The sequence below is a fragment of the Erpetoichthys calabaricus genome, chromosome 4 (genome assembly GCF_900747795.2).
Source record: "Erpetoichthys calabaricus chromosome 4, fErpCal1.3, whole genome shotgun sequence".
Taxonomy (NCBI): Eukaryota; Metazoa; Chordata; class Cladistia; order Polypteriformes; family Polypteridae; genus Erpetoichthys; species Erpetoichthys calabaricus.
Window position 1 is genome coordinate 135,353,645 of NC_041397.2, and position 21,139 is coordinate 135,374,783.

At 37.3% G+C, this 21,139-nt stretch overlaps 1 protein-coding gene across 6 annotated transcripts in view; it reads right to left on the reverse strand.

Annotated features, from left to right (window-relative positions):
* Window positions 1-2,041: 2,041 nt before the first annotated feature.
* scml2 (Scm polycomb group protein like 2) overlaps window positions 2,042-21,139 on the reverse strand; it is a 245,881-nt gene continuing 226,783 nt past the window's right edge. For 5 of the 6 annotated variants that reach the window (XM_051927107.1, XM_028799818.2, XM_028799819.2 and 2 more), the window contains 3 exons: window positions 19,851-20,141; window positions 14,707-14,870; window positions 2,042-4,274 (listed from right to left, as the gene is read on the reverse strand). In XM_051927107.1, the coding sequence (XP_051783067.1) occupies window positions 4,149-4,274; window positions 14,707-14,870; window positions 19,851-20,141 (581 nt within the window). In that variant the 3' untranslated portion in view covers window positions 2,042-4,148. The remainder of the gene's footprint in view (window positions 4,275-14,706; window positions 14,871-19,850; window positions 20,142-21,139) is intronic. The other variant, XM_051927106.1, reaches the window with a different exon arrangement.

Genomic DNA, 21,139 nt, shown 5'->3' on the forward strand with positions numbered 1-21,139 from the left:
TTTCCTCCGGGCGCTCCGGTTTCCTCCCACAGTCCAAAGACATGCAGGCTAGGTGGATTGGCGATTCTAAATTGGCCCTAGTGTGTGCTTGGTGTGTGGGTGTGTGTCCTTCGGTGAGTTGGCACCCTGCCTGGGATTGTTCCTGCCTTGTGCCCTGTGTTGGCTGGGATTGGCTCCAGCAGACTCCCATGACCCTGTGTTCGGATTCAGCAGGTTAGAAAATGGATGGATGGATGGATTCTTAAAAAGAACCAATCCACTTCTGGACACACCATGCAAGTTAAGCAGACTGTCGTCTCCAATGTAGGTTCATGAGAGTGAGTGGGGTTGTCAATGGTCCGACACCCTGTACAGGATTAGTTTCTGTCAGGTTCAGCAAATGAAGAAAGAAAACTGATCAATTTTACCATTTTTTAAACATTTCTTAGATAAGCTCAAAATAACAAAAATGGGCATTTTACATTTACTGCATGTAGAGACTGGAACAAACTGGAATCACACATTTTGGAAGGTATACACAGCAAACAAAAGGAAAGAGTAAGATGTGGAATTCTTTACTGTTGTTGCAAGTAAAACACAGAAGAATTATGAATTGGTGCTTACTGGCAAAAATGTTTGGTGTTTCCTTTCAAGCGCAAAGAAAGAAAGAAAGAAAGAAAGAAAGAAAGAAAGAAAGAAAGAAAGAAAGAAAGAAAGAAAGAAAGAAAGAAAGAAAGAAAGAAGATACTTTATTAATCCCCAAGGGGAAATTCACATACTCTAGCAGCACCACATTGATAAAAAACAATATTAACTTAAAGAGTGATAAAAATGCAGATATAACAGACAATAACTTTGTATAATGTTAACGTTTATCCCCCCGAGTGGAACTGAAGAGTCACATAGTGTGAGGGAGGAACGATCTCCTCAGTCTGTCAGTGGAGCAGGGTGGTGACAGCAGTCTGTCGCTGAAGCTGCTCCTCTGTCTGGAGATGATACTGTTCAGTGGATGCAGTGGATTCTCCATAATTGACAGGAGCCTGCTCAGCGCCCGTCGCTCTGCCACAGATGTCAAACTGTCCAGCTCCGTGCCTACAATAAAGCCTAAAATAGGCACTGCTTGGCTGTTGTCAGAAACCTCATGCTGGCAGTGATGCTGTAAACTGTCAATGTGAGAAGATGGGCGTCCTGCACTTGCAAGGACAATGGCTGGGGGAAACTAGTGTATATGAAACAAAGAATTGTGACCCTGGAAGAGACCAGGAGACCCACTAGATGTGAGGAAAACCAACAACAAAGAGGAAGAGTGAGGCCAGAAGGGGTTGATAGAAGGAAACCGCAGTTCAGGCTAATAGCTAGAAGCTTTTATCTGTAGGGGGGAAAATGAGAGTGTTGCCCTTTGGATAATCTAGACTTTAGCCGATTACCTGGTAGCACAAATGGAAGGGATAGGACCTTTTTGACCATTTAAAGCAGGCATTCCTGAAAACATTCTAAAAGGATGTAGTCTCTATGAATACAGAAAGGCTGCATAGGGGTGTGGTGAGTGCAGAACCTGTAAGGTCTTCTGATAACCAAAGGAGGAACCAAGTGATGCTGAGGTTTACCAGGCAGTGTAACACTGCCTCAGTGCCAAGGGTAAATTTAGGCTAAAATAAGGGTTGAGTATGTCCTCTGTGTTTATTTCTCTTGTTTGCTTTCTATGTGATAATGACACAATTGTTTCTTTTTTGCTTTTGTTCTATTTGGGGAGAGTCATCACAAGGCCCAACTCCCTTATTTCAATAGCATCTGCTCAACAATCCTATCAAAGTCAAGGCAATTACAAAGCTTGACAAAGCCTACAATATACAATTCTCACCAAATAAAGATAATTGTTACTAAGAGGCATAACTGAATGCTCTTTCCAAATTTGGATTTTTGCCCTCTATTTAGTATACTGACATTCTATAACTTGTTTATTTTTTTCATAAACACAAAAACCATACCTAACCAATGCATTATCTTTGTTGCTCTTTACCCCGTATCAACATTCATACATAATGATGACTCACAGTCCACATTTCCTGAGCAGAGTATCCATTTACTGTATAATTCTATTTACAGTAACAATTGCAGTGGTCCCTTTTTAACATAGAAAAAGCAGTGTCACATTTTATTATTATGAATACTTCAACAGAACTCTCCCATAATCAAAAAAAGGAACTTCTACACCTTCTCACTATTCAAATATCCTTATAAAAATACAAGATCTAAAAAGACACTATACATTACCTGTCTGAACAAATCATAGATAACAGTGGATGCTTACTAGACTTAATATAGAGCAATTCTTATAGGACCAGTTCATGTGATTACTGCATATAAAACATGATGATATGCAATTCTTTGTATGGCACAATAAACAAAAGGACCATATAAGGGGATTGGAAAGCAAACAAAAGTTGCTGAAATCAGAAAGTCTCACAGCAAGCACAACAGCGTAAAAAAAGCATAGGCATTAGGAAGAAAAGGCTTGACATTTTAAGCGAAGTGTGCTGAAACCTGAGAAATAGTAACAATAACATTAAACAAGGCAATTTTCAGTCAAGTAGTTTTAAGGAATAGTATTCTCCTTTAAAATGAATGCATTCTGATGTCTTATTTAGTATAAAAAGGAGTAATAAACACTACAGCTCTTTCTAAAGCTGTGCTCCAGTAACATGGAACAATATTTAATATATTTTATACATTTAGCTTAAAATATTTATTTTCTACAAAATGTACATTCTTGTCCCTGAAGCATAATGTTAAACCAAAGGACAAACCCAAAAAAACATTAAAAACAAAACACCAAAACTATGACTATTTAATGGTACTGAAATGTAAACTGTATAAAAGCCAAATGATTATCACGCTACTATACAAGTTAAAAATGTGGCAAGATAAAAATGCCTAATCCCCAGGTAGAAAAGACAGGTCAGCATGATAACAGCATATTTACCAGCAACAAAGTGTCAGGTAAGAAGTGTGAAATGACCCAATTTAAGGTGTTTAGGAACCATCAAGTAAGAAATTAAGTTGAAAAAGGTTATAAACCTGTGCAACTCCACTTCACGGCAGTGGGCTTTATTTGCCAAGCCAGAAAAAGAGCGCTCTTTCTTAGTGCTCAACTCTCAATATGGCAATTTTATTTATTTATCGTTTTATATTTGGTGGTGTTTTCATGGCATAGCTAATAATTTGTCAACAAAATCTATTCATGCCTAGATAAATAAGTAGAACAATTTAATTTGTAAAATAATTCACATTTACAAAGAGACTTAGATGCTGGAAAAGAAATAAAAGTGCATTGAGAGCTGAGCTTCAATTTCTGCTCCTTCTTTTACTAGCGAGGCTCTGAAACTTTTTTTTTTAAATCACCATAGTGAAATGGAGTTATGATAACTTGCTATAAACAGCCAGATGTTCTTTGTTTGTTTTAGAAAATACGTGATCATCATGCCAACCTGCTTTGTATTACTTTGCACATGATGTCTAAGCATAAATCTTTATTTCATTTCAGCATGCTGCTGAAAATTTCAGATTAAAACATACAATTATATTACAACAAAAACATTCTTTCAATTATATATCTTTTTTTTGTAGACAACAGATGTATAAAAACAATTAACAATAAAAGAGTTTTTAGGTTATTTTACATTGTATGATTTGACATAAAAAAGAACTCCAGCTAATGTCAAAAAGTATGTTAAAAACAATTCATTTTAGTTAATAATATTGTATAAACTTGTTAATGGATGAACTGTTTCATTCCACCAACAAGGTGAAAATCGAAATTACTGTATTAGCCTGAAACTTCTTATAAAGTATTAATGTTGTTTATGCACCGTAAACAAAATAAGTAAATCCTTTGGAATTCAGCTGAGTTGGTATTGTTTATATGGAAATACATCTTTTTGAGTAGTAAAAATAACATTCCTTCAAAGAGAGGTACTGTGGTCTACTATAAAACGCAGCCTACAAAGACTATGCAATACAAGAAAGTGCAAAGCACTCAGTACCAAAAAGTCTTTTTTTCTGTTAATTAAAATGGAATAATCCTCCCGGACTTCTGGAGATCCTCTCATTTAGTACAAAGAAAATAATGGTGCAGGCTCATCATGACTGGGCAAGAGTACTCCTTGTGCTTAGTACTTGCCTTGCTTTAGTCTTTCAATGTGATAACAGAGTTTGAGGGCTGGGCCCAGCTTCAGTCCCATGTACTTCATTATCATGTCACTTCTAAGCAGCATCAGTGCTTTGCCGTCAATTTCCTGTGGACATCAAAAGAAAAATTTACTTCAAGAAATGTAGAATAAGTTAGTATTTCTAATACCTGGCAAAGCACCAGATTTGAATAATTCAGAAAACTGCCTAATACCATGTTATTTTTAAAGGTTGAGCTGCACAGAAAGATCATTTCAAATTCCTTTCAAACAAAAGCATTTCTTTATCTAAATCAATTCACAGGAAGGATAGAAACAATTTTTCAGCTGTGCAAGCTTTTATCAAATACGTCACTTAATGCACACACAGGACTCGCATTATGAAAGCTAGACTGTTGAAACACTCTCTCTAAAATTGAAACGAAAGTGATAAATAAAGAGCAGCAACCTTTAACAAAGTTATTTTCCAATTATCAGTACTTATGGGCATGTTCCCATAAAGAGGAGCATGCAAGTAGGTTCGGGAGAACATTACAGAAATGCATACAACCATGCTAAACCACCTCTGCCACCATGTAGATCCAATAATGCTTATAACATACATTATATTACAACTGTCTTCATTCAGTTGTAGAGCATGTTTGGTTTTTGTAGATTTGTTTTCAGCCACACACTAGAAGTAGAGTTGCTTTGTGTATGTGAGATTCAGTATGAAACAATGATGAACTTGTGATGACTGAAAAGCAGAAACATTTGACATAATTAATAAATACACTTTAAGGTCATCCATGCATGTTCAGAGGTCCAAGAAGATATGATATACTTGGAAACAGACCTCCTCTTTAGGCTCTGTCTAATATAATATAAATAGCTCAGAAAATGCTTCTCTTTGACTTAGAGCTTAAGGATGTAGTGAAGTGCAGGAAACTAACACAATAAGGCACTAAATTGAACAGTAAGTGGTTTACTGCTAGCTCATTAAATATGTGCAAACCCAAGTACAATACACCAATATTCTTGCCTAAGCTTACATTTGGTGTACCTCAGGCTTCAGTGGTCATTTTTATAATTACCAGTAAGAGATGTAATTTGGGAACAGAATTTAATCATTGGTATGTTGACAGCATTGAGTTATACATCAATAAAACCAAGATATATAACTCTCATGTTGTGAAAATAAACTGTCTCAATGAGGATGAAGGGATGAAAGTTACACCTCAAAAACTTGGGCAGGTTTAAGCATTTGCAATATTCTAATTTAGGATGCCCCAGAAAGAAGAAAATGGCGTTTATCACCGAGCTTGCTCATTTCAAACCACTATGGGGTTTATGGAGTCCAGAAATATTAACTTGTAACACTGCACTGCGATTTTTTTTGAAATGTCTTGCTTCCTGAAAAATTTTCGCTGATTGTGACAGGTACCTACTGGGTATGCACAAATATAGTTTTGGTTTTACTGCATCACGTAGGAACTCTGAGAAATAGACATTTATATGTTTATGTTTCGCATAAGCTATTAAATTCAACAGAATTAAAAGTGTTTTGCTCCTGATTTTCTTTTGTATTCAATGTCTGGTGCATCACATTGCAGTGTCCAACAGTAGTCAGTAAGCATTGACGGATTCCAGTTGCCCTGGTATCGTTTCTCCATCGTAGCAATGTCCTGGTGAAATTTTTCACCATGTTCATCTCTGACAACACTGAGATTTGCAGGGAAGAAGTCCAAGTGTGAGTGGAGGAAATGAATCTTGAGTGACATGTTGCACTTCATTATCTTGTATGCTTTGAGAAGTTTGTCTACACAACTGAATAGTTTGGAGCTCTGTAATGAGGAAATGAATCTTGAGTGACATGTTGCACTTCATTGTCTTACATGCTTTGAGACGTTTGTCTACCAGCTGAATGTAGTTTGGAGCTCTGTAATGAGGAAATTAATCTTGAGTGACATGTTGCCCTTCACTGTCTTGTATGCTTTGAGAAGTTTGTCTACCAGCTGAATGTAGTTTGGAGCTCTGTAATTGGCCAGAAAATTGTCAACAACGTCTCTGACGGCTTTCCAGTCAAAGTTTTCCAGCCCAACTAACAGATCTTCGAACCACTTGTCACTCATAACATGTCTGATCTGGGGGCCAACAAAAATGCCCTCTTTGATCTTGGTGTCAGTTCTTCTTGGGAACATCTGTCTTAAATAACGAAAACCTTTGCCTTCCTTTTTCAGTGCTTTCACGAAATTCTTCACGAGTCCCAGTTTTATGTGAAGAGGAGGCAAAAATATCTTTGCCGGGTCAACAAGTGATTCATATGCCACATTTCTCTGTCCTAGAACTACCTTTTTATGGAGTGGCCAGTTTTTTTGAGAATAGTGCGACTCTTTGGCATGGCTGTCCCATTCACAGATGAAACAACAGTACTTTGAATAGCCGAGCTGCAGTCCTAGTAACAGAGCAACGACTAAGATCTCCACAGATATTCCAGTTGTACCTGCTATACTGGACGTGCTTCAACAACAATTCCATATTCTCATACGTTTCTTTCATGTGTGCTGCATAGCCAACAGGTACTGAAGGATAAATGTTGCCACTGTGTAGCAGAACAGCTTTCAGGCTTAACATTGACGAATGAATGAAGAGTCGCCACTCTTCTGGGTTGTGATTACAACCCAAGGCCGAGAACACTCCTTCAATGTCACTGCAGAAACAGAGATTGTCGACTTGTGCAAAAAATTTGGTTATATCATGATGTCGGCCTCAAAACACAGAAATTTTCATACCTGGTGACAGCATTCCTGCAGTCTTGAACCCAGCAGCTCGGCTTTTGCTTTTGACAGACCCAAATCTCTTGACAAATCGTTCAATTCGGATTGTGTTATCAGATGTGGATCGCCTGATGAGCACAGTTCAAAATCTGGGTCAATGTCATCATCAGTACCCTGCATTGCAGTTTCTTCATCTGGTTCATCTAAGGTGCAATCCTCTGGTGGTTTCGGAATTGGAAGACTGTCGTCATATGTCACGGGTCTCATTGCTGAAGGCAGATTAGGATATTCAATTGACTTCTTGTTTTTGGCAGAAAAACCAGACACATTAGTCAAACAGAAGTAACAGTCTGGCACATGGTCTTTCTGTTCTCGCCATATCATCGGAACAGTAAATGGCATCTTCTTTTAAGTGCCTCTGAGCCAGGCTCTCAGATTGACAGCACATGTCGCACAGCAAATGTGAGGCGGCCATTCCTGGTCTTGACCAACAATTTTGCAGCCGAAATACAGATGATAAGCTTTCTTCACAAGAGCAGTCATCCAACGTCTCTGATACGCAAGTGTATATTCGCCACAGATATAGCAGAATGTATCACGGCTGTTACGACATTGACGAGACATATCGCCTGACACCAAAACGTCTATAGCATCAAGCCTACTTACTGTTATATTGCTACAGATACTATACTTTACTAGACTGATACTATATAAACACACTGACTATCTAAAAATGGTTTTCCTCTTTACTCATGATAACTGAGTAGACCTTCTGTTTGCAAACTTTCTGTTGTATTTCAACTAGAGCTGTCCAAAGATTAAAATTTTAAATTGCAACACGTCGTGATTAACAAAATGTTTAACCAAGGTATTTCAGAGATGACCAGTAATCCTGTGAAATCTGACGGATTTAAATGTAATATAAATGTAAAAGTAAAATGAGTAACACATTAAAAATAGCTTGCCTTAATGCTAGAAGTGTCAATAAGTAAGTGAGTTGGAGTTGTATGTAAATGATCATAAGTGTGATGTTATAGCAATAACAGAAACCTGGCTAAATAACAAAGATGGGGATGACTATAACATAGAGGGTTACAAGGATAGACTGAACAGAAAAGGAAGTGGGATTGCTGTTTATGTGAAACAGAATTGCATCTTAATCTGGTCGTTGAGCTCCATCTTAGTAAGGGCATGTGGCTTCATCTGGAAAGCATTAGGGAAAAAGGTCTTTTTAGGAGTGTGTTATAGCCTGTCCAATACAGACAGTAATTTCAATGCACATCTTTTTAGTAATATTAAAAAGACATGTTTACAGTGGGATATTATAGTCATGGGGGACTTTAACTACCCAAATATTAACTGGGATAACCTTGCAAAATTACGGAGCACAACAGCAGGAGTTTATATAAGTAATCAGTGACAATTTTTTAATACAGTGTGCTAAAGAACCAAAGTGAGGTAAAGCCTGTCTAGATTTAGTATTTTGTAATAATCAGGATAGAATTGAGGGGACTGACTAGGGTCAAGTGACCATAATACAATATAGATCTCAGTGTTTTGGAAGAGTGTGGATGCTAAGACTAAACCTGTTAAGTTTAGCTCTGGTATGGCAAATTTTGAGCAGATGCGGCAAAGTCTATGGAGGATAGACTGGGATGTTTTTAACACTAGAATTCCTGAAACTTACGAGAAAACTCATAATCCCGGCCCACCTTAAATCCCTTCACACTTCTCCATTCAGTGTCTTTTGTTTTGTAAATGTGTCGATTAGCACAAACAGCCTGCTCCCCTCGATCTGAAACCTCTGTTTTCAAATAAAGGCATGCTATAACAGAGGTGAAGTCAGATGAGGGTTCTACCTCAGGGAAAGAGAACAGAAGTCCTCCATGCAAGAAACATCCACTCACATATAAGAACAATGCAGCTGCATCAGGCGTAAAAGCGAAAGATGGCACAGTTTGGATGCAGCAACAGGTCGGGCATCATCTTGCCAGTCAGTCTGCCCCACACCTGTCGTTCAACGAAACAGCACGGCTTACAGAGCTCAACAAGGTATCGTGCAAAGTTCTGTTTATGATTATGTTTTGTGATGCTTTATATGAAAACCATGTATATGTTACTTATATAAAAGTCAGACTGAATGTTATTTACCTTGATTTATTTATTTATCTTCTTACAGTGTAAAGTCACAAGTAGACTGCAGAGCTTCCCCTGTTTGATCGACACGGGTAAGCTCACAAAGTACATCCTCTGAATTTGGCTACTGAAGTGGGCCACGCATAGTCATGTGCTTGGTTGAGAGTGAGAGTAAGACCGGTCTTCTTTTTTACCCACTGTAGCCCCACAGCCATAGCTGTGCTCACCACCAAAAAGAAATCAGTGGGTCTTCTGCCACATACAATGATAGTCAATATCATAACACGATGGAATAACATACTGGAAATGCTTGATTGCTATCTTCAGCAGAAAGCTGTAATAGCAGCAGCCATCACAAACCCAAAAACACAACAAAATTCAAATGAAATTGATATGCTGAATGACACCAATATTAGAGGCACCACAGACATTCAACAAATGCTTAAACTCATCAAAACAGCTAACACAGTGCTATGAAATGAATATACTTGTATATCCCACTGTGGCTACAAACACCTTCTAGTTAACGATATATTTTTAATATAAATTAAAATCAGACTGCAAGAAAATTCAAATATATATCTTTATGAATTATGCTTCCTTGATATGGTACTATTTGTTGTAGTGAACAATGTTATGTTACCATTTATTAACTGACAACAATATATAAATTGCGCCAAAAAAATCAAGTAATTTGTTTTCCTGTACCGATACGTAAAAAAAACTGCTAAATGTAACATGGTCATTTAAATCATTGAGAAATACAGATGCAGTATATTAAATTCTCACAAACTGTAAATAAAATTATTCAAAGTGTGTTTTTTTTTCAGATACTTGTTACAAATTTACAATTAGGTGTGCTCAATCTTTTTTTGGACAGCCAGACCACACAAACGTCTGAGGCAAGATGCTACCTGGCAGTTTCCCCATTTACCAGTATATCCTAATACATCCTGGTACTTACCAGCTCTTGAGAAGAAATATTTCAGTGTCTTTCAGACATGCACAAATACAAAATACTTTGAAGTGTACGCTAGGAAAAATACCATTAATATCAAAAGCTCTCTCTGTCTGACCAGTTAAATTAAAGCATGGTTTTCCAAGAAGCTAACAAATTACACTTTTTGAATTTGTAAATCTCCTTATGTGCAAAAGAAATTACTCTGTATAATGAGACATGACTCTGAATCAGCAAAAATGATTTTCAACAAATCACATTATAAATACCATCTGTTCTTGAATTTAACTATAACATGTTCCTAAATCAGAGTCAGGTATGTGGCCACCTGATATGCTGAATACAAGTACAAGCAGAAAGAATTTCAAATATTTTTAAATTTTTAGAGCATAATAAAAGAAGAGATTGTTCATGCCTTGTGTCCAGTACTGTTATTATAAGCACCATACATCTCTGACCTGATTAACTAGGTTTGACACAAGGATGTACAACAATAAACCACAACCTTAAAACTACTGAAAGATGAACTGAATAACATTTGATTATCTTGTTATAATGGCAGCTCTCAAGGGCTGGGATACATCATTCAGCAAGTGAATAGTCAGCTCTTGAAGATGATGTTGTGGAAGCAGGAAAAATGGGCAAGCGTAAGGATCTGATTTGACAAGGGCCAGATTGTGATGGTAAGATGACTGGGTCAGAGAATCTTCAAAATGGCAGGACTAATGGGTGTTCACGGTGGTGGTTAGTACTTACTTGTACGCAGTCTATACTGTTCTACACTTTGCATTAATCCATTTAATCTTTCTTACTCTTAGCATGGTTTAACTACTCTTTGCTGCTATAGTTGTTTTGAAAACTAGTTTGACCATTTTGAATAGTCATTTGGTTGTTGGTTGGAAAAAATGCTCCAAAGTACCCTTTTACAGTACATAATAATCACAAGGCATTAAACAGTTCATTACAGGGTGCTTTAAAACACACACAGTCAAGTTATCACAAACCTGAGAATTTTAAAAGTGATTCAAATACATTAATGAACCTTCACAATAATATTTTTAAAGGCATATTATTTCATGGTTTGTGCAAAGAGTATGTGCTACATATGAAATTGGAGTTAATCTCCTCAACTTTAACCCTCATACATAAGATTCATAAAGACATTGGGAGGACACTCAAAATCCACAGACAGAGTGCTCAAGTTAGGATTTATATCAGGGACTCTGTAGTGAATGTATATATCTATTCTGATTAACTGTATTAGTCTGTGTATAATACAGATCACAGGAAAATATACTCCCAGATATGCGAAGAGGAGGGGGAGGTGGAGAATGTTGGAAACAATTATTTAAATGTTATGTTGTATTTAGGCAAAATTAAATGTAGTAACACTGTAGTGTATGGTTTAAAACGTTGTAAAGCGTTAATATATGACATATATAAATAGAAAATGCAAACATTGCAAACTGTAAAGTTATACTTTTATATCACTCTTATTTTAAACATGTATTAAGAAATCTTTTTGCATTTTTTGCACATTATATATAAAGAAAACGTTGTTGTAACAGTAGTATAATGAAATATTTTTCAAATTGAAAAATTAAACTACAAATAAGTAACAGCTTTTGTATTTATTTTATTTATAAGCCACACTAGTGTTAAAGACAGATAAAAGAATAATGTAAAAATATTTGCTTCATTATAGATCTTAACTTTATAATTTCTATGCAAAGTCTCATTGTCCCGGTTTTCCCAAGAAGCCACGTTGTATTTTTTTCCAAAACGCTTACAACAGGCAGAAGCATATAAAGTCTATGCAATCAGCACACTGTTAGCACTATTCACTTAAAAATAGAGTATCCTAGGGTTGAATTTTGCACTAGGTTGCTGTGTATGGTTGCTCTTTTTTTCTCCCATGAATATTTGAGTATTTCTCAGGGCATTCCAGGTTTCCTCTAACATTAAAAAGACAAGGGCATGTCAAGTTAATTTGTAAATCTAAATTAGCCAAGAGTGAGTGTAGTTGTGTCCAAGAGATAGTTCCATGATGGACAGGCACCCTACCAGGTTGCTTCCTGGCTTGTGTATGGGATAGGCTCTAGCTTCTGCAACACTGATCTGGATTAGTGGGGTATAAGAATGATACAGGCTCTGATTTTGGTACTCTTGAATTGGATTAAAAAGTTTGAGATTGTTATGTGCTACACATGTAAGCTTACTGAATTTATACTTTGCCGATATTGTGATCTAAGGTGATATATGTTTATATAGAGTTTTGGGACAAAAGCAAATTAAATGAACTGCTCACAGTTAACCACTGACTGAGAGGTGGAAATCTAATAATCAACCCTGACATTTAAGTACAAAATGTTAGCCACTAGACCATACTGCCTGCAAACATTTGTAGCGGGGCTAGTTATAGTGTTGTCGAATGTTAGTACTGAGTGCGTCTTGTTTCCATTGTCCCGTTTGCTGTTTATGTGTGTATCAGTGAATGCCGTCCCCGATGATGGAAGGAGACCGCAACCCCAAACCTGGAAAACACCTGTTCACTATTAATCAATTACAGCCGTCACAGGACTATTTAAGCAATGAAAAGAGAAGGAGAGAGAGGAGAAAGGAGACCATTTTTTCAACCACGGATTCAACTTACCTGCTGTTTTTTCACATCGCGCCTTTGCAGCAGTTTGTTTTTCATTTTGCCAGACTGTCTTCCATCCCTCATCTGCAGAGACCCCGGGGTCGGATCGTCATCCACCACACGCCGAGGAATCACAGTGAGGTTGCTCCAATTGCCGGGAAAATCAAACAACTCATTTATCTCTAGTTCAGTTATCCGTATTCAGGACAGTTTTTATAACCGGACTCAAATTCACGATCACTCATTCCGTATATCATTCATTGTTGTTGTTCGTTGTTTGTTATATGTTACAGGGGCAAGGGAGGGTTTGCTGTATTTATATATGGTGGTGTCTCGTTGTTGCTATGGTGGAGGGATATTTATATATGTGTATATTTCTATTTTGCATTTGTCCTGTTATTTCATTTAATATAATTAAACATTTAATTTTACATATCTGCTTTTGTGTGCTTATATTTACACCGTCGATTGTGGGGGAAAAGTTTAATCTGTTAGAGGTACGGCTTGATAGTTAGATTTAACCTCAGTAAATTATCCAGGCCACAGGTCTTGGAGGTGTAGCTGCCGGCTGGGTAAGGGGTCAGCCGTTACACATTTATAAATCATTTATTGTTACTTAAGCCTAATAAATTCATTTTCAAACTATTTTTCCTAGTGTGAGTACCAAAAGTCAATCATTAGCTGACTAGGTCATCAAATTCTCAGTACCTAACTCCAGCCATTTGTGGGAACACCCAAATGCTCCCAAGACAGTTCAGAAATATAACCCCTCCAGCAAAGCCAGAGTCTGCCATCCAAAAAAAAAATTCTTTGCATTTATATAGCTCTTTTCTCACTAATCAAAGCACTTAGCAATTGCAAGTTAAGGGCCTTGCTCAAGGGCCCAACAGAGCTGAGTCCCTATTGGCATATTTTACGGGATTCGAACCAGCAACCTTCCAACTGCCAGTGCAGATCCCTAGCCTCGGAGCCACCACTCCGCCTAGTATCCAGTATTCCCAAGGTGAGTCTTGTCTTGTGCATTCACTGTGGGAGGTCCCAAGGAGGAATCCTAACTCTGGTCTACCTGGATAAGCAGTGGTTCTATTCTAAAGCCCTACTGTATTAACATGATCACAACCCTGTCACAAAGACAAAGCTCAGCAACCCTGCACAGCAACCTCATTTTAGCTACCTGGAAAATCTAATTTTTTCAGTCACCAACCTACAACCTTATGATCATAAATGAGGGGCTTAAGGGGATTTTTCTAATGTTCTAATACCCACAGTGAAAGGTTTTAATGCAGTATGATGTATGCAAACACAACTTTTGCTATGCAGATACAAACAGGCAGAATAACGTATAATATTGGTTTAGAAGCTCTATTGTGCCACCTTCTACAAAGCACCACACGGTACATGATCATTCGTTTGTCCCAAGTTCACCACTGACATCTAGAGAGAATTGGAAAACTCCTATGACCCCTGAGGTATCTATACAAGGACAAAGAGTTGGTCCAGTTTCATCTGCAGAGCATCATAAACATTTCTCCTTCTGAATCTGATGTTCAGCTATTGGGAGGAGCAAAATTTTTCTAGGCAGGCTGATTAATGTGACCCCATATTATCTTTCAGTGGTAAGGCAGCAGCCACGCCTTTCACACAACATTGAAGAACGAGTCATTTCATGCAATCTTAGCAGGAGGCCCTAAAGATTATTTAGGTGATGAGGAATGACTTTCAGACAGCCTCAAAGAGCTTCTGGCAAAAACAAAATTAAGGAAGGATGGGTGGGAAATTGCCTAGGCTATTCTCAGTAAGGGTAGTGAAGCATTTACTTTAACTGGAAATATCACTGAGAGGTGGAAAAAAAAAAAACCAGTGCTAGAATCACTGGCTGGTTCTTCTCTGCGGTCACTGTGGTGATGTAAAAAGCTTTAGAGTGGCAGGGCCACAGTGGTGGATGAGATCTGACAGCAAATGATGAAAGAACTACACAAACATTTCTTCTAAAATGAAACCTCAAATGCCAATTCAGTAAAGAGCAATTAAACCACACAAGAAACTTACATGTTTTTTAAAGAGCTCTGCATGGGGTCCTAGGGACTGGGGATCTGCATCTCTCACAAACTGCATTACTTCTTCAATGGACCAAGATGATGGGTTTTTACTAGACATCCTGGACGTCTCTCTGTCTGCCAAATGTACATCGGGTCCTGTTGTGGAACTTGCAGCTATACAATAAGAAATTAAACAAAGACGACAATACAAGAAACATTAACAAAGAAAAGCTGTGAATTTGTCAGGTCACAGTTTCATGCAATGTAAAATGCAGACAAATATTGAGCTTTTATTTTTACTTCGTAGTTTTTTTTATTCAAAAGCATAATTAAAAAAATAGGCACACTGCTGGACAAAAAATGTTAGACAGCAGCCTGGCTGATATGGATGAAGCTGAACTCATACTACTCAGAGCATTTAATGATTTTTTGAGTTATTAGAATTAGCAAAAAAAAATGTGCATGTAAAACTATTATAAAATGAAAAATGAAACGCTAAAAATATTTCCAAAACATCAAACAGGTACAACCTATGGGGATGTATCAACAAAAACATCCAAAAATTAATATGAGGGTGTCCCACCTGCTTTAAGAAGTAAAAAGAAAGCTCAGAGGAATGTGTTCTAAATTAATAACTTGCCAGTCATTCGTTATTGCTAAATAAAAGTACATCATTCTATCGGTTTTGTTCCATCCCCTGGATAATTTTGGTCTGTATAAAGTTGTTTCCTTCGACTGGGCTATTAGGGAAAAAGGGTACATTCTCACAAATGTTAATTGTACTCAATAAAACAGCTGACAGAATGTATTTTTCTGCTTTGATTATGCAGCTTGTTTCTTTCTGCCAACAATAACGCAAAGAAAAATGTTGGCCTAGTCACATAGTTCTACTCCATAGCGTTGTTTTCTGCTTAAATGATTATTTCGATAAAAGGGAGAATCTGTGATGTAAGTTTTTTCTGCAGAACTTAATAAAATATCTTGAAAGTGCACCTAGCCTCATGGAAATATTACAACTTTTCCTGGAGTAAAAATTGTATTTCAAATTTTAACTCATGACTTGTCTGTCTGTATGCGTCTCCTTTGGGTCCTGCATTATCCTCCCATATTCTTAAGGCATGCAGGTTAGGCTTAAATGGCAAAATCAAACTGATCATATACATTTGAGTATGGATCAGTGCCTCGTCTAGGGGTGGTTCCTGAGTTGTGTCTGCTGCTATAACATTACTGTAGGAAAAAATAAAAATGACATTTTTACAATTTTGTTTTTTATTCACATCTCAATATACTTTACAGGAAAAACAGTTATAAGTCAGGAACAACATTAAAGAAAATATTAAGATAAAATATGCTCCTTACACATCTGTTCATTCATTCATTTATCTGTCCATTTTTAAACCCCCAATCCAATTCTGGGTCAAATATCTAGCGGCACTGGGTGTAAGATAATAAGCAACCAGGGTACACGAATGACAACTATGACCTTTTCTAATTAATATATGAAATAAATACCTTACAGTGTCTGCCAATACTGCATAGTACTTCAATTTTATATTAATCCTTTTAGGTAAATTTGCTCCAGCTTAGCTAAATGGCTTATTCAAATTTTATGAACAGTCCTGTGTACTGGATCATTGTCCTCGAGATTTTTTAATACCATTTTATACTGAGGGATGTTTTCTTGCAGTGTTAAGTACAAATATAACTAAATATCACTTAATTTCTGAACTTCCCGGTCCCTGCAGAAAGGAAGCATCTCCATCACATGGTTCTTAGATATTAAGTGGAATATGAAAGGAATTTGGTTTGTACCACACACAAAGATTTAGACTTCCATCACAAACAATCTTTGCAAAATGTATTTTCCCCACATATTATCTAGGCCAGTTATGTTTGTTTATATTTATGTGCGTGTATGTGTGCATACAACGGATTCATAAAGTATTCAGACGACTTCACTTTCAGCACACTTTACTGTGCTGTAGATTTAAGTTTAAATGGATAAATCTGTCATATTAGCCAAATCAATACATACTAAATGACCCATAATGACAAAGTGAAAACAGGTTTTCAGAAAGATTTGCAAATGCATTAAAAATCAAAAACTTAACTCTCATTTACGTAAGTATTCAGACCCTTTGCTGTGGCACTCAAAATTGTCGGGTTCATACTGTTTACTTTAAATATTCTTGAGATGTGTCTAGAACTTGATTGTAGTCTACCTGTGGCAAGCTGAATTGACTGGACATTGTTTAGAAAGGCACACACTTGTCTATTTAAGGTTCTACAATTCAAACTGTATGTAAGAACAAAACTAACCCATGAAGGTCCATGGAAGTCTCTGTAGACCTTTGTGATCAAATTCTTGTGAGGTACAAATCATTACAAGGTTTAAAACCATTTATAAAGCTTTTAGTGTTCTCAGGAGCACAGTGGCCTCAGTAATTGTGAAATGGAAGAATTCTGGAACTACCAGGACCTTTCCTAAAGTTGACCAAAAAGCACTTGAAGGACTCAGAGAGCATGAGGAAAAAGTTTCTCTGGTCTGATTAGTCAAAAACTGAACTGTTTTGGAAGAACTCCAAGTGCTATTGTCTGGCAAAGACCAGGTAGTGCTCATCACGTGCTTATGTTTCTAGACTTCTCTAGCGCCTTCAACACAATCCAACCTCTGCTCCTTAGGGACAAGCTGACAGAGATGGGATTAGATTCATACCTAGTGGCATGGATCGTGGACTATCTTAAAGACAGACCTCAGTATGTGCGTCTTGGGAACTGCACGTCTGACATTGTGGTCAGCAACACAGGAGCGCCACAAGGGACTGTACTTTCTCCGGTCCTGTTCAGCCTATATACATCGGACTTCCAATACAACTCGGAGTCCTGCCATGTGCAAAAGTTCGCTGATGACACTGCTATCGTGGGCTGTATCAGGAATGGGCTGGAGGAGGAGTATAGGGACCTAATCAATGACTTTGTTAAATGGTCCGACTCAAACCACCTACACCTGAACACCAGCAAAACCAAGGAGCTGGTGGTGGATTTTAGGAGGCCCAGACCCCTCATAGACCCAGTGATCATCAAAGGTGACTGTGTGCAGATGGTGCAGACCTATAAATATCTGGGAGTGCAGCTGGATGATAAATTAGACTGGACTGCCAATACTGATGCGCTGTGCAAGAAAGGACAAAGCCGGTTATACTTCCTTAGAAGGCTGGCTTCCTTCAACATCTGCAATAAGATGCTGCAGATGTTCTATCAAACAGTTGTGGCGAGCGCCCTCTTCTACGCAGTGGTGTGCTGGGGAGGCAGCATTAAGAGGAAAGACGCCTCACGCCTGGACAAACTGGTGAGGAAGGCAGGCTCTATTGTTGGCATGGAGCTGGACAGTTTAACATCTGTGGCAGAGCGAAGGGCGCTCAGCAGGCTCCTATCAATTATGGAGAATCCACTGCATCCATTAAATAATGTCATCTCCAGACAGAAGAGCAGCTTCAGCGACAGACTGCTGTCACTGTCCTGCTCCACAGACAGATTGAGGAGATCGTTCCTCCCCCAAACTATGCGACTCTTTAATTCCACCAGGGGGGGTAAACGTTAATATTTAACATTATACATAGTTATTGTCTGTTTTTTTCACCTGTATTATTATCATTCTTTAATTTAATATTATTTATTGTATCAGTATGCTGCTGCTGAAGAATGTGAATTTCCCATTGGGATTAATAAAGTATCTATCTATCTATCTATCTAGTCTCATTCCTATGATGAAACATAGACGTTGCAGTATCATGGAATGTGGGGTGCTTCTCAATGGCATGGGCAGGGAGACTAGTCAGTATTGAGGGAAGAATGAATACAAATACAGAGAGGTTTCTGAAGAAGACCTGCTCTAGACTGCAACAGTTGTTCACTTTTCAGCACAACAGTTTAGTCAAGACAATGCTGGAGTAGCTTCGGGACAAGACTTGGCTTGCCCATGGGTGGCAGAACGGTTCCACCTGAGGGATTAATAAAGTATATTAAAAAAAAAAAAAAAAAAAATCAAAGCCTAGACTTAAAACCCAAAGAACATCTGTGGAGAGACCTGAAGAGGGCAGTTTATACACAATTCCCAACCAATCTAACAAAGCTTATATTTGCAAAACCTGTAGTTATATTTGCTGCCAAAGGGGCTTCTACAAAGTTCTGAATTAAGGTTCTTGATACATATAATAGAAAAGAGGTTTCAGCTTTTGAATTTTAATATGTTTTCAAAGCATTCTGAAACCATGTTTTTGCTTCGCCATTATGGGTTATTGGGTATAAACTGATGGGCAAAATGACACATTTATGCACTTGAAATGAAATCTACAACACAATACTGTGTGCAGAAAGTGAAGAGGTCTGAATACCTTCTGAATCCACACAGTTTGTGGGTGTACGCATGTATGTGTGTACCGTATGTATATACAAACTGCAGTGACACTAATTACTGTAATGTGATGCAATATTACTTCACTTTCTGTCATAGAGCATTAATATTAACTGTGGGCATCCTATTTGCTTCCCTTGGAAGTTTCCAACTAGCTTGGAGGGACAGGCTTTTAAACAGAGAGTCTAAGTGTTACGATGCATCATTCACTTGTTGATTTTAAGGCAAGTGTTCAATTAAACACCCATACCTTAAAAAGCTCATTTGTATTTGGTTTCATCAAACTTCGGCACTTGCATAATCCAAATTTCTATCCTGAAACTCTACCTACCACTTCACAGCACATGGACTAGTATCAAACTGGCAAGTGAAAGAGATGCCAACATACAGGGTTAAACATTTATGCAATCGACATGTTTCAGTTTTTATTTATGCCATACTCCATACATATTTATACCACTGACACAACTTTTTTATGTTTTTTGCTTGAAAATGTGTGAATTATGTTACTCTCATGGTAAATATTAGTCACTAATTGAAGTGTCAAAAAGTAAGAATTAAAAAAAGCAAAAATTGTTTCAAGTGTCCAATACTTCTGCAGGGTTCAAAATTTATTTCTTTGAAAAACTAAGATTTTAAAATGGTATTAGATAAAATAAGCTTATGCATTAAGAATGGTAATAACTGAATGTCTCCATGGTAACCAGGTAAGCAAGTGTCAGCAGTACAATCAGTCTTACCTTCCACTCTTCTCTGCAAGCGGTTATTAACCTCATGATAACTTGCACTCCCTGCTGTACTCGGGGATGAGGAGATACGCCTCAATGGCTGGCTAATGGCAGAACTCGCTGCCGCCCCAACTGGCATATGGGAACTTCTATAGAATGGAGAACTAGCAGCATTTCTGTAATCAATGGGGCTCCTTAAAGAAGGTGATCGTGGACTCATTGAGTTTGAGGCTGAATCCATTGAATCTTCAGGAAATCTGTGTTCTTTAGGGAGGCCATTTTCTTCAAGAGGCAATGTCTCTGCTAAACACAGCACACTTTTTATTACTCAAGGAGAATTAATCATGCTTTAATCAAACAAATAATACACAAGGCCCATTTGCAGAATTATTGTTAACATAAAAAACAAATTTATATTGATTCATCCAAATTGGGAAATCTTGACTAGAAATGTAATTAAATACTACAAGTAGTTTGTGCTTTGATTAGAATTCACCTTTAACTGAACTGCCATCAGGAGCTTTTTTTTTTTTTTTTAAACTCCAAAAAAAAAAAATCACTTGATACTTTAACTTGGAAATTGTGTGTATATCAAGAGTTGTTAGGGACCAAAATCTATGTCGACAGTATTGGACACAAGATAGGAACCAGTCTTGGAGAGGCACAAGTTACTTTTTTTTGGATTTATATTGAAAATCCACATAACACCAGGAGGATGTGCAAACTTCACAACGATAATAACTGGGTATGGGATTTAAACCGAAGACGCAGGATCTTTAAAACCAGCTCTTCTAACCACTGTGTCATTATGTTAGTTTTTTTCTAGCTGTACTTGAAAAGAAGTTGTCTGAACTTTTAACATCAGTTTATACATTCAGCTCCAAAACTACATTATGGTACTTACTCATGTGTTTCTTTTCTTCTGTTTGAAGTGGCATGTTAAAAAGTACAGAGCGTCTTAAGTTTTATTATTTGTGCTTTTTAAGTAATTTCAGATGGTTTGGGTTATATAAAAAGACCATATAAATGTTGAGTTGGTGCAGTTATAATAAAAAGTAAACAAATAAATCTGTTGGGTATTAATTAGAAAAAGGAGCCAATCATCACGACAAACACATTAAGCTTTACTTTGTTAATGTCTGCTGGGTTTTTAGTCCAACTTAAAACTATTAATAAACTGATGTAATTATTTATTATTTAGACTTTCAAACATGTTTCACTGGCTTTAAAAGCCAGTGAATCACACTGCCTCAAAAGTATCATGGTGTTAACAGAGAATTGACCATATTCTACAAATTAAG